This window comes from Aethina tumida, chromosome 3, assembly GCF_024364675.1.
Source record: "Aethina tumida isolate Nest 87 chromosome 3, icAetTumi1.1, whole genome shotgun sequence".
In the NCBI taxonomy this organism is placed as follows: Eukaryota; Metazoa; Arthropoda; class Insecta; order Coleoptera; family Nitidulidae; genus Aethina; species Aethina tumida.
Window position 1 is genome coordinate 13,638,838 of NC_065437.1, and position 19,146 is coordinate 13,657,983.

At 28.1% G+C, this 19,146-nt stretch overlaps 1 protein-coding gene across 2 annotated transcripts in view; it reads right to left on the minus strand.

The window, feature by feature from the left end:
• LOC109604398 (beta-1,4-glucuronyltransferase 1) overlaps nt 1-19,146 on the minus strand; it is a 33,040-nt gene that overhangs the window by 4,100 nt on the left and 9,794 nt on the right. The window contains exons 1-3 of one of the 2 annotated variants that reach the window (XM_049964524.1): nt 11,196-11,298; nt 9,256-9,277; nt 132-891 (exon numbers count right to left, since the gene is read on the minus strand). In XM_049964524.1, the coding sequence (XP_049820481.1) occupies nt 132-722 (591 nt within the window). In that variant the 5' untranslated portion in view covers nt 723-891; nt 9,256-9,277; nt 11,196-11,298. Of the gene's footprint in view, nt 1-131; nt 892-9,255; nt 9,278-11,195; nt 11,299-19,146 lie in introns of those variants that run through there. The other variant, XM_049964523.1, reaches the window with a different exon arrangement.

Genomic DNA, 19,146 nt, shown 5'->3' on the forward strand with positions numbered 1-19,146 from the left:
ATTTAGAACCACAGTTATTAGGTTCAAATGTAGAATATCATGACTTATGGTTTATTTACGAACCATAAAGCAATTATGACCAACAAATTGGTTGGATTAAACGAGTCTTGTGGCAATTAATATTTACTAACCACTTTGGGCACGTGTTTGGTGCTAAAATACACGTGAAAAGTGACGAACTCCTTGACCAGGGGATCGGTGCAGTCTCTCAGGTAACCGATGGATTCGATGGTGTTCTCGAAATCGGTACCGGGCGCATGGATGGCAATGCTGATCGGGCCGCGCCACCTCTCCAACAATGGCACTATGTTATCCATGAAGGAATAGTCCGCGTGTGTGGTGTACGTGACACTTTCGTGGCACCTGAACCGTCTATTCGCCGTGATGTAATTGTAGAGCACCCAATAGTCGCCACGCTGCTGCGTCTTCGGCACCATCGGCCTGTCCATGCACTTCACCACGTCCAACACTCGGTCGTACATCGTCCTCTCGACCCGTTTCTCAACGTTCGCCGCATCGTCCGGGGCCTTCTCCGTTTTCACGTCCGTGCCGTCGTCCTGGACGATGGGCAGCGTGTTGGAGTCCAGGCTGGCCAGGTTCCTGCCCGACTGTTGCATCTCTCTGATGACCGGGACGCCGTTGTTCGACACCACGTGCGCAAATATTATGAACATCGAACACACGCCTAACAACGTCAGCAGTATTTTTCTGTTGTGATACATTTTGAACTGGTCTCGGTTTTGTCCGGGGTGCGGTTTAATGAGGTACGCGATAACTCAATGCTTTTTGCGGCCTGGTGGTCGAACGTTTAGGTAGTAGCGAATTTGCAACATTCCAATTGCTCATGTAGATTTGGCAGTTTGTAACTGTTTCATATCGGCGTTGTAGGATCTGAAACATTGAAAAGATAAGAAGAACTGGTGGTATAAATTAAACAATATAATAACAATAACTTATGTTTGTGATAACAATAATAACAACTAATTAATTTATGGATGCAATCGATAAAATGTATATAAATTAATAATATACAGTAGTGTTATAGCAACATTCTAAAAAGTTAATTATTTTAACTATAACTCTAATTTAATGTGAACTGTTAAAATAATATTAATTTACTCTTGTTATTTCATATAATATTATAAGTAGTCATTATTCTTATTCTATAAAATGTTATATATATTTTTCAGAATTGAGCTGAACATGGTAACAAAGCATCTTTAATTTTGAAAGTAATTTATAATGATTAAAACTGTGTTACTTAAAAGTTATATTTTGTATGGTATCCTTTTTGTTTCAAAATTTTGGTCTTTCTCCGTAGCAGACATTTTCCGAATATACAAATATTTGTATTAAGCTTCAAAATCAGTTCATTAGAATTTGTAAAATTTTTATCTTCAGTTTGGTTATAAACGTTATCTCTCATATTTTTATTGGGTTAATGTCTGGAGATTGGGATGGGCAAGACAAAATATCTATGCCTTAGTTTATTCTGGATCTGTATTTAGGATCGTTTTCATGTTGAAACACATTTATTAAGAGCATCATTTCATCCATATACCAATCGAAAACCGTTGGATCTGACTGCATTTTGAGAGAGACATTATACACGACAGAGACAGTAAAAGTCTGTAAATTTACTTCACAGTGGGAATATTTTACTGCCTCTGTCATGCATGATGTCTCACAAAATTCAGTAGGATCGAAGGCTTTTCAATCGCTGTACAGTATGAAAGGCGTTTGATCTGTCTGAATTTTGAGAGAGACATTATGCACGACAAAGGCAATAGAAGTCCCCTACCACAGGGCAAACTGGCTTCTACTGCCTCTGTCGTGCTTGATGTTTCTCTCAAAGATTCAAACAGAGAAAACGCTTTATATACTGTATAATAAATATTATTTTTGTTTTATACTGTATTTTTTCAAATTTTGTGTTTTAATTGACATGTTACAAATGTATTTAAGTGTATAAGTTGACACTCTGGCTCAAATAATTCATTAATAATACTAAAATAGAATTTTTAAAGCTTTTTAAGCTTTATGACCTGATGAATAGTTACTATTTAACATACAACTTGTCATTCATTTTCAAAATTACTCCACCAGTCTCGACTATTTTAATTAAGTGAATCATTCATATGATTTATTTAATTTTGTTTTATATAGATTTAAAAGAAATTTATACAGTATGAAAGGCGTTTGACCTGTCTGAATTTTGAGAGTGACATCATGGACGACAGAGACAGAAGAAGTCTTCCACCATGGCACAAACTTCATTTTATTGCCTCTGTTGGCCTTGATGTTTCTCTCAAGATTCAGACTGATCAAACCCTTTCCATACTGTATAATAAATATTTATTATTATTTTTATTTTATTCTGTATGTTTTTCAAATTTTGTGTTTAAATTGATCATAACACAAATTTATTGAAGTATATAACTTGGCACTCCGCCTTAGAAGATTAATTATATGATACTAAAATAGAGCTTTTTAAAGCCTTTTAAGCTTTATGATCTGATGAATAGAGACTATTTAGCATACAACTTCTCATTAGTTATCAAAATTACTCTACTTGTTTCGACTATTTTAATTAAGTGAATCATTTTTAAACGATTTAATAAATTTTGTTGTATATAGATTTAAAAGAAATTTATATAGTATGAAAGGCGTTTGACATGTCTGAATCTTGAGAGAGACATCATGTACGACAGAGGAGTAGAAGTCCCCCACCACGTGGCAAACTTGCTTCTACTGATCAAACGCTTTTCGTACTGTATACAGATTTGTCCCTGTAGAATATTTAACATAAGCAGTTACCACTTGGCCAGTTTCTCTAATTTTCTAATAATACGCGAAACCATACGTCTCTTTTTGTTTCTCTCGGTCTTGGTAACGCTGAATTATAATTTTTCTCACTGTTTTACTTCGACCAATGATTAAATAATTATAATAAGCAAAATGTCGCTTGTAAATAATCGATTTTAATTCACAGATAATTCAATTTTTTAAAGAATAAAATTAAATTGAGCAGTTGCATAGTAGTAGTTACAAAAATAACTGAATAAACAATAATTTGGCATCGAATTCAAGAATACAACTCACACTTTAATAAGTTGCTATAATTATGGCTACAAGATATTATTAAAAATTTGTTTTTATTGACATAACATTTAGGCTGTCCTAATTTTAAAGAAAACGCTAAACACATTTAATTAAATATTATAAAGAAATATTTCTAAATGATACGATGATAAAGAACGAAAGTGACACAATCAATTATTCACAATGTTTCAGAGACAAGAAAAAAATTTGGAAGGGTGCTTAATGAAATTTAAAAAAAAATTAAAGATATAATTCAAAGAACATTATATATACAAACAAAAAGTAAGGCAGTGACGGGTTACTTAGATGAAATAGGTGAGGCAAACCCTGACCTATGAAAATAATTTTATTAACACTCCGTTAATATTAAAAAATACATTTTTTATGTCTTTATTCTTTAAAATAGTTTATAATTTAATGTTTAAACAAAAGTGGAAGGGTAATATATTGTATGACCGACATCTAAACAAACAATAAAATGCTAAATTTCAATAAATATTTTATGCGCAAGTTCTCCAGAGACAGTTTTAAATGTGCCTCTTTGCGCCAATTTGTTTTATAAATAAATTTAAGGTCAGGCTATTATTTCAACGGTAGGGGAGCTCAGGTGTATCTCTAGCCTACGAAATAACTCCAAACGAAGTTCCAGAACATTGCCCATTCTTCAGTTTCAAAAAATACTTGATCTTGTGCTTGTCTGGTGGATTCAGTTGTGGAAAAGTTTTTAATACTGCATCTCTTTTTTATTACGATATGCCGTCAACCAGTAATAACACGAATTTATTAAGATAAGAAATAGCTTCTTCCCGTTTAAATTACTATAACAAAATATATGGTGTTAAAGAATTAAACCGTCCAATACATTGATTACTTTAACAAATATGATAAAAAACCGTAGATTTAATAAATAAATAAATTATTTTGTTGGCCATGTCTCTTATTTTTAAAGGGTACTGAAGATACTTGGTATAAAAGGAGTTTTTGTGATTTGAAAAATCTATCTTGTAGACTAATTTCATATGACAAAATCATTCGAATTGTATTTTGTTAATTATGTGTAAATAAAAATAAAATATAGTTTTTGTTTTTTTTTTGTTCTGTTTAATGTGCCTTACCAGACTCAAATCTCAGGAGCCACCACTGAACCAAGTTTATCATTAAACTGATTACAACCTAGATGAAATAATTATTCAAAGAATCATTTAATTTTTAATTTAACACTTACACATATTTCACTCACTTAAAGAATAAAAATGTTTATAATACAGAAAATAAATTTATCAGTCTAATTTTACACACTTCTCAGAAAATACAGATTTCTTATTAAAATAAACAGTGCAAAACGAAAATAGCCAATTTGTTTAGAAGAACAAAATTTCACATTTCAAGCCAATATCGATCAAATCCATCTTACAATTAGTATTTATACGATAAAATTCAAATGTGACTGGTGTTAATTATAAAAAATAATAAATAAAACCAAATGAATCAATGTACTAGCTAAATTGAAGTGTCCTTCACAAATAAAAATTGCACTTGAGTCTTGCTACCAAGAAACACCGACATCAAATTTATTAAAACTCCACTTATCTAGATTATAAAAACGTATTAGCTAATTCGACAGCAAACAAAACATGATACCCACAACGAATTCAATTAATTTAAGAGCCATTAATTATAATTTTGTTATTGCCGACGTGACGATGATCTTCGTGTCTTGGCTCGTGAATATTAAAAAAAATAAAAATTGATAATAAATGCAAATGTTTAATTATTAAATTTAGATGTGATGCTAGGTGCTTGTAATTATTGTAATGCGATGATAAAACTGTTTGTCTGAAAAGAAGAGAATCCTTCTCGAGGTGATAATGACATCATTTTCTTCCTTGTCGATTCCAAACGCAATTGTTTCAAATTAATTATTATCATGGTAAAGAAAAAATAATAGTAAGTTATGAGTCAAGTCAATAAAATTTTATTGGTGAGAATTTCATCATTAGTTAAAAATTTACCTAGAAACGAAATATTTTAATGGTTTACGACAAAAATTGTGTTTTTTAGTGTGTAGTAAAACATGTTGAAACAATTTCAGAGTTTATCCACTTTTGGAACTAGTTCAATTGCACGAATAATTATTTTTTTAAAACTTTAACACAGTTTTTAATCACGTAGCTCCGAATTTTGGTCAGGATCACCGAAAACTAAAAATGTTTGGTTAACTAATTTTAGTAATTTGATTTTTTGATATGGCGCCACAATGGACATATAACATTCACAATCAATAAAAATCTAAATAAAATTTTAATATTAATTTACACGTTACCAGGACAATATAGTAAATCTTTAATTGCAATAAATAATTTATTGTTTGTTTCTTGTTATTAATTAATAAAGATTGATTTCTTTGAAAAGTTGAAAATTAGATTCAATTAATATTAATATTATTATATCTATAAAACAGTATTAATGACAATGATGACGATAAACATGCATCCAATGAGATTTAGATTTATTTTAATATAAATGTGAATATAAGTTTATCATTTATACAAAGATTTCATATTTTTAAAACAAAAATCAATATTTTAGTATAAAACATTAATACAGAGAACAAAAGTTTACCTAAAAACATTCCTCTCTCATCTCCATTTTATCAGTACCGAGAACCAAGATGAAAAACACGCCACAAACAAAAAACAAGAACAATCCGAACCGACAGGATGCTAAACCAGCACTAATCGCAACCAATTACCGGGGATAATTGCGATTGAATCCACGCGGAAACATGACTAACGTCTGGTGGCAGAAGTCTCCCCTAAACGAGTTCTTCGATGACGGTATTGAAGTTACGAATTTTGTGGATAAGACAAGGTCGCATGGCAAGGCCATCGTCTTGGCTTCTGCTCATAATTAACCGAGGAGAATTGAATACAATGAAATGGTTCTTCGCTAAGAATAGACTCAATTCATTGAAGACCGGATGATGTAATTCAAAATTACGATTTTGTTTATCTTCGTACGGTTCTCGAAATCGTGATAAGTAAAATGGGATGACTCAAATGAGATTAGATGGTGCTAATGGGAAAATTAAGTGATATTTTTAATTGAAAACTTCGATAACTCGTACAGAATATTTGGCACTAAAGTTGAATTTTCGAAGTGAATTTCTAATTGCGGTCGATAAATTTTGATGGATGTCTGTGGTCAGGCACTGCATTTAATTGATAATTTAGAATAGCTAGTATTCTATGACCTTTAAAACGACTTTGAAAGACAACAAAATACATCACAAAATTTGTTTTGAATTATTATTTCCAAAGTTTAACCACCACCACCTTATTTTAAGAGATTGAGTAAGATTTAAATAAAAGTACAGTGAATGTACTAAATTAAGGATAAAATATCTCGAGTTCGTATCCGATTAGGAAACTAGAAAGAAAACTTGACTTTTTTAGTATTTCAGTCATGATAAGTTTATAAATTTAAGTCTAATTTTTGGAGGGAATCTGCAATGCCAGGCACAACAATTAATTAAGCTACTATTCGTACTGAAAAAAATATTGAATAAACTTCGAAAGACAACAGTAAAATTAATGTCATAAACTTTTTGTTTCATATTTTCCTTGTCGAGATTTCTAATTCAATTTAATCAATTTTGATGGATTTCTGTGTTCGGGCACTGCAATTAATTGAAATTAGCTAATATTCTTTTTGAAAGAATATTTGAAAGGACTTTGAAAGAGAAAAGTAAAATTAATATCATAAAATTTTTTTTATCGCATACCCCACCCTGACATATTTCTAATATGTCAGAGAGGGACCTACAAGAAAATTAGAATTCCCATAATATTATAATAAATTTAATTTTTGTACGGAATCTCTAATTCTATTTAGCCAGTTTTGATGGATTTCTGTGCACGGTCATTAAGATTAACTAAAATGAGCTAAAATCTTTGAAAGGCAACAATAAAAGTAACATCATAAAATTTGTTTTGTTTCATCTTTTTCTAACTTTAACGTGTTACCACCACTTTATTTTAAGAGATAGAGTATTCAGATATAAATAATATAAAGAATGTTCTTAAGAATAAGGATCAAATATCTTAAATGTACATACAATTAGTAAATTAGAAAGAAAGCATAATTTTTCTGATATGTCAGGATGGGAATTTTCTTTAAATTTTACTAGAAAACTCAAATTTCCATAATTATAACAATATATGCCACTAAACACTAAATTAACTAATATTCTCTTGAAAAAACCATTTAAAAGTTTTTATACAATTAACATCACAAAATTTGTTTTGTTTCATCTTTTCCTAACTTTTTCTAGGTTTAACGTGTTACCACTACTTTATTTTAAGAGATGGAGTATACGGAGATAATAATATAATAAATGTGCTCAAAATTAACGATCAAATACCTTAAATGCGCATAAATTAGAGAGAACGAAAAGAATTTCCTGTAATTTTTAATAGAAAACTCGAATTTCTAACACTATATTTGACATTAAATCTAATTTTTAGAGGGAATATCTAATTCCATTAAATAAAATTTGTATTGTTTCATCTTTTCCTAGATTTGACAATTATAACATAATATAATGAAGGTTCTGAAGATTAGATAAGATCATGTATCTATATCTTAAATGCACTTAAAATTAATAAACTAGAAAGAATACTTGATTTTTGACACTATACTTTTATAATACTTTAATCTTATATATTTTTTTCTATGTCCATTCGAGATGCCAAAGATATGGCAGAAATCTTAATAACTATTTGGCCACCTTGTACCTTAATAATCATGTTGTAGGTGACTGAATAACGAAGTCGAACCTTTTCCCTTCCAAGTTGTTCTGTATTTCATTAATTCCGGCAACGTTCTGAATATTTTTCATAAAAAAAACCAAACATGATTCGTCATTGATTCTGAGCCTTCGAATACGAATTACAAGAATTTACGCAAAAACTTTCTTCTAAATCAAAGAATGCGAATATTAAATTTTTGTTTGTTATTCGTGCACCGAATAAAGGTCAAGATTGCAAAACAATCGATGTTGTTTACTGAGCGATTTTGTGTATACATTAAAAATAAGGTTGAATTGCAAATTCTAATAATTGTTATAGAATTAAATAATATTTAACATTTTCTTTAAATCACATTTTAAGATAAGATTAAATGAGAATGAGGAAAACTAGTGCAAGAAACATAGTTGCAGTGTTGATATTTTAATTAGTAGTTGATCTAAATAACGACAAGACCACATTTCCAAGGACGAAATACCTTAAGATATGTGCACTAATTTTAAAACATAAATATGCAAATGAATAAGTGGGTTGCAATGTTATCCGATTGATTTATAAGCTTTTGAAAACTTAAAAGCTCAACAATGTTTCAGTTAACAGACCTAAAAATTGATGCCACGATATAATCATGGCTGAGTTTTAAGAGTTATTACGTTGAAGCAATAATTGTTTATCTCACAATTAACGTAATAACTGTTGAATGATCCGCGTGGAATTGTTTTCACACCTTAGCTTCCAAAAATAGACAATTTTATTTCACCAAATCTGATTTTTTATGTCGCGTCATAAACCGCTACGAATGCAAATTAAATTTACAGTTAGAATGGAAACATTTTTTCATTCAAAAACCAGCCACACGAATTATTTTTTATTATTGTGCACTGATAAAACAACTATTTATAGTTCCGAGTATATCTTAAATTTCATCTGGCGCGAACAAACAGCAACAACCTTTAAATTATGCACAAGTTTTGAGGATGTGAATTTCGCGTACAGGAAATTCCTCACGTTAGTCACGTTCTTGGTTTGATGCGTTTGCTCTTCCTTCGTTCCGAGAGTGCCGAAAAACCGAACCGGTTCGGTTTTTCGACCGACCGACGAAGAAAACAGTCGTACGTAATTAGTTTAATCTTAAACGGCTCATTAACGCAATACCCAAATCAACCTTGAGTCCGAAATGTTGCCAATCAGATTTTTTTTTATGGTTCAAAGATTTCGATTCGTCGGTCAGTGATCTTGAAGTTAACAAAAAAAAAAAAATATTGATCCGATCATTGTGTACGGGAAACGAGATTTTTTCCTTCGTCACTTCAATGTGCCTTAATTACAATCGAATTTTACGTACCTGTTTTATTGGTGGGCCTCTCCTGAAACACAACGAAAATGATTTTATTATATTTCTCAAGCGAATTAATTGTAAAATATTTCTACATGTGCGTGAAAAAGGATCAGATATGATTCTATTAATAGTGATAAATTATTTTTTCATCGCTTTCTAACTTGCTGAACAATCCAGGCAAGTTTTGCAATTGTCCTTAATTTCAACAGTACATTTTATTAAGGAAATTATACATTTCAATTGTAATAATCTTTTGGAGTGTTTTGTAACCGTACAGGTTTATTTAGAAATTAACAACGAAATAACAGTGTAAATACTATTTACAACTAGATTAGGATAGATATAAGCATTTATTGTCCTCTGTTGTAATTGTTTAAAGCATTTTGTTTATAAGTTATATAAACTAAACTAAAATTTTCAGTTATTATAAATAATTATTTATATATGTAACTAGTTTATTGCGCTTAATTTAGTCAGTGAGATTAAATTTCATCCATTATGTATTAAAAAGTGAAATAAAATTTAATTAACAATTTTTACCTAATTTATTTACATATTTTTCTCCTATTTGAAATTTGGTAAATTTTGTAAACCCTCTCTTTTACCAGAGTTTTTAAAGTCCTTGAATTTTACCTGGATGCAGCTGCGAAAAATTACGTTACAAAAGTGGGATTAAAAAGGCATTGTGGTATTTTGTATTCACATACCTTAATGTGTATTTAAAATGAATAGTAATATTTGAATTTTATTATGCAAATAAAGTCATGTTTGTTTGTCTATAGTTTACCTTCAATCATAGGATTAAACTTCTTTAATTAAACTAAAATATCACTACTTTTCACACGTATAGTTAAAAAAATCCAAAATCCACATGAAAAACAATTTTGGAAAAATATTTAATTGTTTATTTTCAACGAAAATGTTTAGTTTAAAAAAGTTATTATTTTTATTATTTTTTTAAATAGTATGAATTTTTGAATGGTTTGACGATAAATTAATGTATAAATTGCTGAAATTACAAAAAACTTAAGATTATGAACATTTACAGCTTCCAAAAATAAATGGACCCACCTTGAAAAGTTACAAGAAAAAAAAAAAATAAAAATCCGCATTTAAAATAATTTTGGAAAAATTATTTAATTGTTTATTTTCAACGAAAAGGTTAGTTTAAAAATAAAAATAAATGAATTTTTATTATTTCTTTAAATGGTATGAATTTTTGAATGGTTTTACGAAAAATTAATGTATAAATTGCTGAAATCTGCCAAAAGTCTGTCTTCGTAGATATTTAAATAAATAAATAAATAAAGAACATCTAAAGAGAATTTTTCGAAATGTGTCATTTTGTAGCAATCAGTTTCTTTTTATCTAGGTTGGAAATACTCATAATAGCCAAAGACAATCAATTCTAAACATTTATTTTATTTCGTACTATAACTGAAATTAAATCAGATGAACTTGGTCAAGAGGAACAATAAAAGGAACCACTACAGTTGTGTTGGATAAAAATTAGTCAAAATATTGTTTTCTTTGCTTTTATATTTGATTGACCCATAAACAATATTAATTGTTATATTGATTATCAATCAGCCAAATCTATTCAATTTTTAAAAAATTATTATTCATGTATATACTACACGAAACATTTTTTATAATTTGTACTTTTAAGTGACAAATATTCTATAGAAAATAGACATGATAACATCGTATATTTAATTGAAACAAGAAATAAAATCCGCATGTAAAATAATTTTGGAAAAATTATTTAATTGTTTATTTTCGACGAAAATGTTTGGTTTAAAAAAAAATATAAATGAATTTTTATTATTCCTTTAAATAGAATGAATTTTTGAATGGTTTGACGAAAAATTAATGTATAAATTGCTGAAATTACAAAAAACTTAAGATTATGAACATTTACAGCTTCCAAAAATAAATGGACCCACCTCGAAAAGTCACAAGAAAATTCACTTTATAAAAACGAAAAAGTTATAGGTACACACATTTCCGTCTCGCGCAGTGTCCCGCAGTTTGACAGACGTTCGCGCAGCTCGGACGCACTCACTTGTATGCGAACTTGACATTCTTCCGAGCAGCCACTTCTAAATTGGAGCGGGTGGCGCCACCTCAACACTTTTACTCGTCCACATCTCCGCTCGCCCTTAACTCTAGCTTGAGTTACCAGTGGCGGCTACTTAGATGAGGCAGGCGAGGCGGTGCCTCGTCTACGAAAACGATTTTATTGACTCAACGTTAATATTAAAAAATATATTTTTTATGTTTTTATTCTTTAAAATAGAATATATCATATTTAAATAGAGGTAGAGGGGTAATAAATTGTAAAACCGACAATTAAACAAGCAACCAGTTTCATATTAAATGTCAATGAATTTTTTGCGGCCTACGGACATGTTGAGCTCCTCAATAGGTGTGAAACAAATTACATTTGGTCTCATCTGACCTAAGAATATTGCGTTTTTTAACGTTCCTTTTCAATAGGAATCTGACTCCTGCTAATTATCAATTTTCGAATAGTCCAAGTGTGAACGGTCGAAGTAAACATTTAATGTTTTTTGACGATGAAAACAGGTTTATATTTATGTTACAAATATCGTAATGATTTGTTCAACATTCGGCGTCAATTTTTGATCTTCCGACCTCACGTTTCACGGGATTTTTGTGATTTTAAAAATCTATCTTGGGAACTAAATTTACATGACAAAAGCACTGATCATTCGTATTGATATAATGGGGCTCACCAGACTCAAACCTCAAGAGCCGCCACTGTAAATTACGCTTTTTCGTTTCGAATTTCACAGAAAATACGATGGTGTTGTACAGTGTCAGAGAAGGGAAACGTTTTTAATTGCAAAAAAGTAAAAACGTTTAACTATTTAAAAAAAACACTCCTACGGGAAATATTTTCGTAACATTCGAAAGTGTTAATGGTTTTATAAAGTTAGTCCTGACAATCACCAAAGTATATTATTTATACAAACTGAAACAATATGCGACGCATAAATTAGCCTAAAAAAATAACATTGTTGATAAAAATTTAACTTCCGTTTGTTTTAAATTGTGGAGGATACAGACACATTTTAAATCAATATAGATATGATTTCATATGATGTCTGTGAATAAATGAAGATACTTGATAAGATATACGTTATGTCTTATATTAATAATTATAATTAATATTTTTGAAAACCTTGTTTTCTCCTGACATTTTAAAAATTCATGGAGACATACATAATTCTCCATTAATGCCTCTTAAGAAAAGTTTTACCGTTTGTCAAAAATAAATAAATAAATAAAGAACATCTAAAGAGAATTTTTCGAAATCTATCTTTTTGTAGTAATCAGTTTTTTTATTCATTTTATTTAATTAAATCAGATAAACTTGGTCAAGAAGAACCACTACAGTTGTGTAAGATAAAAATTAGTCAAAATATTGTTTTCTTTGTTTTCATATTTGATTGACCGATCAACAATATAAATTGCTATATTGATTATTAATCAGCCAAATCTATTCAATTTTTAAAAATTAATTACTCATGTATATACTACACGAAATACTCATAATAGCCAAAGACAATCAATTCTGAACATTTATTTTATTTTGTACTGTAACTAAATGACGAACTTGATAATATAAGAACCAGTACAGTTGAAGAGGGTAAAAATTAGTTATCAAAATATTATCGATTGTTTTGTTTGTTTTTACACTTGGTTGTTTGACAATGTAATTGTAATCAATACAAATTTTAAATATTAAATAGTCGCGTATATACTTTTAAGTGACAAATAATCGTATATTTAATTGAAACGAGAAATAAAATAAACTGCTAATGCACAGTCCTTAAAGAGAAGTGCGATAATTATGGTACTGTCAATTAAATATTTTTAGACTAATGTAGACATTTATTTGTTAATCTAAAGACACATTAATCAAGGTCCTTTTACCACTAACACGAGTTTTTTTATGACATTAGCCTTCCATTTTCAGAATTTGACCACCACCATCTTTAATTAACCTTCTCGAATTTACAATTGCGTTCCTGTCAACATGCATTTCGTACAAGGGACGTGCTTAAAAACGCGTGCGTGACGAATGGGGGTTTTATTTTAGACGTACATAAAAAATTAGTAAATTGTAACGTGTTTCCCCCAAGGACACGTTCGAACGTCACAAAAACCAATTCAGAAGAAGCGAGTAAAATCGCGCCGGACAGTGATAAGTTTATAGAAAGTAATTGTCCATATCCTAACGTTAATTGACGGGCGTAAATTAAATAATTGAATGTCAAGCGCTCGGATGATAATTAATTTAATTGTGGCCGAGAATCTCCGGGAAAAGTGTTTTGTAGCGTGATACCGAACGATTCTGCATTTGGTCTACATACCCGTTTTAATTATCTACATTAATGCTCGCATGATTTATGATTAGGTTAATCACTTACCGGTCCTTATTAAGAAACATCCTCCGTGAAAAGTGTCTGGCGGTTTTATCCAATTTTACATTAGTCACAATATTTTTTACAAATTCTGTTTTGACTTGTTACTTGTTGTTGTGTTATTGTGTTGTGATATTCAGATTTGATTAGTTGAAGTTTGAAAACAAAACATTATTCTTCAAAACAATTTTCATCATATTTTTGAATAACATAAAATAGAAATTATTTTTCAAAACATAAATGAAACATTAATATGAATTTGCATTTGATTTTTAAGTTAAATTTCCAATTTAGGATTATTTAGAATTTAAAATATTGAATTCAGAATTCAGAATTTTAGAATTTTAGATGTTTAGATGTTTAGATGTTTAAATGTTTAGATTTTTAGATTTTTAGATTTTTAGATTTTTAGATTTTTAGATTTTTAGATTTTTAGATTTTTAGATTTTTAGATTTTTAGATTTTTAGATTTTTAGATTTTTAGATTTTTAGATTTTTAGATTTTTAGATTTTTAGATTTTTAGATTTTTAGATTTTTAGATTTTTAGATTTTTAGATTTTTAGATTTTTAGATTTTTAGATTTTTAGATTTTTAGATTTTTAGATTTTTAGATTAGAATTTAGAATTTAGAATTTAGAATTTAGAATTTAGAATTTAGAATTTAGAATTTAGAATTTAGAATTTAGAATTTAGAATTTAGAATTTAGAATTTAGAATTTAGAATTTAGAATTTAGAATTTAGAATTTAGAATTTAGAATTTAGAATTTAGAATTTAGAATTTAGAATTTAGAATTTAGAATTTAGAATTTAGAATTTAGAATTTAGAATTTAGAATTTAGAATTTAGAATTTAGAATTTAGAATTTAGAATTTAGAATTTAGAATTTAGAATTTAGAATTTAGAATTTAGAATTTCATTACCCCCATAAAGAAAACCACAGAAAAGGCAAAAATGCGCTGCTGGATGATTGATTTTGTGAAGACACCGAAAAACGAAATGAAACCAAAAGTGCCAGTCGACGACATAACAGTAAAAAACCGGACGTGTGACGTGAATTAATCGGATCAACTGTTATTTCCAGTCGATTGACGTCGACTGAACGTTATTACATAGATTTTTTTTTTCTTCGAGATCCTCCAATTACGAATCAGCCGGCGTAAACGTGGAAATATGACGAAAGAAGAATATTCATTAGGATCCGCGTGTTTAATGGCCAGTCCGGGTGATTCATATTTCATGAATCGGCACCGTCGCACCGTGTTATTAAATAGGGGGAATTTCGTTTTTGGCGTCGCATAAAACTGCTTTAGAACAAAACGATTATTATTCAAATTGGTTTCAACTTTTTTAGATAATTTTTTTTTTGTCTGATATTAATTAATCACAAATGTAAAACAGATGCTACGATAATACGAATCATGATTTAGCACAAAAAAATTTAGTTTTTCGAATTTAAATTAAATAAAATACATACATAGAAAGTTAAATATATATTTATCATGTAAATATGAGTTAAGCTTGATATTATGAAATTTACTGCTACACACTACTTGATTAAAAATAATATTTTGAAACTTATAGATTCGACTTTATTTTAAAAATATGCTGCTATTTATTGAATTTTATTAATAATTAAAGGAAATATTTACATTTTTATACTATTATATAAATGACAAAAATATTTAGGGTGATTCACCTAACTTTTTTCATTAGAAGTTTATGTTAAACAAAAAAATATATTGAATTAAAAATCCATGAATCGCTTTAGTGTTATATATAACAACATACATGGTGTTAAATTCCATTAAATAGGAAATTATTAATGTTTTAAAATTAAACGTAAATAACCAACAGCCTGTATAAAATTTTGGACTACTAATAATGGCTCCTTATAAGATGGTTCTTTGTTAACATGTGTGCCAAATATAAGCTTCCCAATATTAAAATTGATGCCTTTGCAGACATTTTAGTTAGACCCACAGCGACTAAATATTTGAAAAAATATTAATAACTCAAAAATTATTGGGTTTATGTTAAATATATGACATGGCATACCTATTTTATTTGTAATTGTATGTTTAATTTAAAAATTCAAAAGTATACAGGGTATTCCCTTGAAAATAACAAAGTTGGTGTCACTTTGAGGTAAAACCGGAAACAAGATTTTATTCAAAATATATTGAAAAAGTAGTTCAAGTAAAGTTTTAATTGATGTAAAAATTTCAAATCATCATATCTTTTTCTGTCCTCCATAAACTTTAATAAAAAAAATTCAACAAAAGTTGTTTCAATCAAAACTATTCGATTTTACTAACTTATTCCTTAAAAGTTGTTATATTTATATACAAGTTGAAAAATGTATCATTTTATCCAGCATAAATAGAAAGGCATATTTTTTTATTAATTAGTTATTGACTCACACTTTTATTGTATATTCAATACTATACATAACCATTTAATTCAATCCAACTATTACAAAACTACCGTTCCATTTTTTGACATACTCATTGTTAATGGCGTTCGTTAAATTTGAATTAAAGCGATTGTAAATCAATTTTTCTTTGTAATTACATGCACTGAAACCATTTTACGCAATTCGTTTTGTTATAGAATAAATTAGACAATTAAAAATAATAATCAATGTTAATTAACCATACAATTTTAATGCCGTGATTTGATTGCACCACATTCCTCGTTACGGAACCGAAATAACAATAAAACCAGAATTGTTTTCCAATTATCCGCCACTATAATCAGTGTCGATGTAAAAAAACGAAGATGCTGAGAAGCCGGTTGCGTCACGAGCACGCGGTGTCGAAATATTTACCGTAAATCGTCAAATTCTGTTTTATGTAACGCGAAGAGCCGAAACAATTCAGGTTGGCGACGGATTAAAATCGACGTCGCCGAAACGACAGGTAGAAACGGTCTCATCTCGCGAATTCCCGACTGAAAACATTAACGATCAAAAGGGCGCTTTTAACGCGCGCTTTGATCTTTTGCATACTTAAACATCGTAAAATATCACCGGCAACGCGAAACCGTACGCCGCCTCTATAACAAATCTAACGGAATTGTAAATTAACTTTTTTTTTTCGACGTATGTTTTTATCTGGCTCTGAAATTGGCTAGGAAATTATACGTTAATTAGGTGCATCTGAATTTGATTCGTGTTTCGTTATTGTGAGTGCCGGGTTTTTCGGTGTGACCGATTCCGTACCCAATTATGCTAATAAGGAAGTCCAATTATCTGACTCGAAAATAATTTGGTGTCATTCTAAAAATTCGGGGTCGGCTGGCAGAAATCAAATTCGTCAATAAACAGGGAAAATAATTTTTTGACAATTTTACCAACCTGTATCTCAAATTTTTAGGTTTGTATAATATAAAGATTTTTCCTTCCTCTTGAATCACACCTATAGATTTCATAAGAGATATTGAATAATTTTTCAAACAATGATGCATGATGAGTGCAGGAAAACATGACAATATTAGATCAGTGGAACTTTCTCTGAAATTGTATGCACTGGATGCAACATTACTCAAACAGATGTTAATTGAGGAACAAATTACTGTCTTGCATAACTATTACACCATACATAATAATCGAAGTAGCTACAAAATTGTAAAATGTCCAAAAGCCAAAGGACACAAAAATTAACTGTTTATATTTTTATGTCCAATTTAACATTTAAATAACTCTACAGGTTTTAATGTTACGTATGTATATTGTTATTTTAAAAAGAAAGAAATTTAAAAAATTGTAATTATTATGAGAATAGTAAAAAAGAACAAATAACAAGAACAAATTGCGCATAAATCATCTAATTTATTACTTAGTTAATTTTTCAATTATTCAAGCTTAAATACAAATACAATTGGAAACATTAAAAAAATTAAATTAGCAGTTTTATAGTCATGATTAAAATTTTTCAATTATATTAAATAACATTTAAATAACTGTACAGCTTTTAATTATGATTATGTCGTTGTTTTTAATATATTTAAGTTTTAAATTTTGAAAGAAATTAACAAATTTGCACATTATTAAATAATTATTATAAGAATAAATTTTATTTATATGTTCTAATTTTAAATGATATATTACTTATTTAGTCATCCAAGTTTAAATAGAAATACAATTGGGAACATTAAAATAAATAAATAGTTTTCTAGTCATGATTCAAATTTTATCAATAATATTAAGTAACAATTAAATATCAATACAAAATATTAATGATATGTATATTATTATTTTTAAGTGTTTTAAATTAATTAATATAAGAATACATTAAATTTACATAGTTAACTTTTCAGTTAAATTTTCAGTTCTTCAGGATACAAACATAATTGAGAACATTGTAGTTCAAAAAAAATTAAATTAATAGTTTTCTAGTCATTAAAATTAATTCATTAGCTAAGTAAAATATATCTTATATAAATAATATAAATTATTAACTGCTTTGAATACGCTAATTTTTAAACGAGTCGTAAAATAAGATTAATTGATAGAATAAAAATTCCCTCATAAACTATTCATAATATATATTTTAAAAAGAAACAGATTTTAATTCACACAAAACTATATATTTTTAATTTGAAATCAGAAAGATTTAAATTGAGAAAAAATCTAAATTGATATTTTTTTTTATTATAAGATTCTGAACATTGTATAAATTTAGAAATTCTTAAAAATAAATATTCATTTGTGTTATTTATTAAATAAATAATTATTTTAGGGTTCAATCGATTTTTTTATAATATTAAAATTAATCCATATCAATTAAAAAAATATTTTATCATATATTTTGTAAAATATATAATTGAGAACATTGTAGTTAAAAAAAATTAAATTAACAGTTTTCTAGTCATTAAAATTAATTCATTAGCTAAGTAAAAATTCCTTTACAAATATATCTTATTTAAATAATACAAATTATTAACTGCTTTGAATACGCTAATTTTTAAACGAGTCGTAAAATAAGATTAGTTGATAGAATAAAAATTCCCTCATAAACTATTCATAATAAATATTTTTAAAAGAAACAGATTTTAATTCACATTAATTTAAAATCAGAATTAAATTGAGAAAAAATCTCAACATTGCAGAAATTTAGAAATTCTTAAAAATAAATATTCATTTGTGTTGTTTATTAAATAAATAATTATTTTAGGGATCAATCGAATTTTTTATCACATTTTTTGTAAAATTAATATTCTTATTAAATCTTTTAAAAAGTAGTAGATTATATTTCACACAGAACTGTACATATTTTTTAATTTGTAAATCATAATAAAATTGAAAAAAGACTACATTCAAAAATGTATTTTTATTATAAGATTCTCATCATTGCACAAATTTAGAAATTCTTAAAAATAAATATTCATGTTTGTTGTTCATTAAAATAAATTGCGTAAAAAATATCAACAAATATTTATGA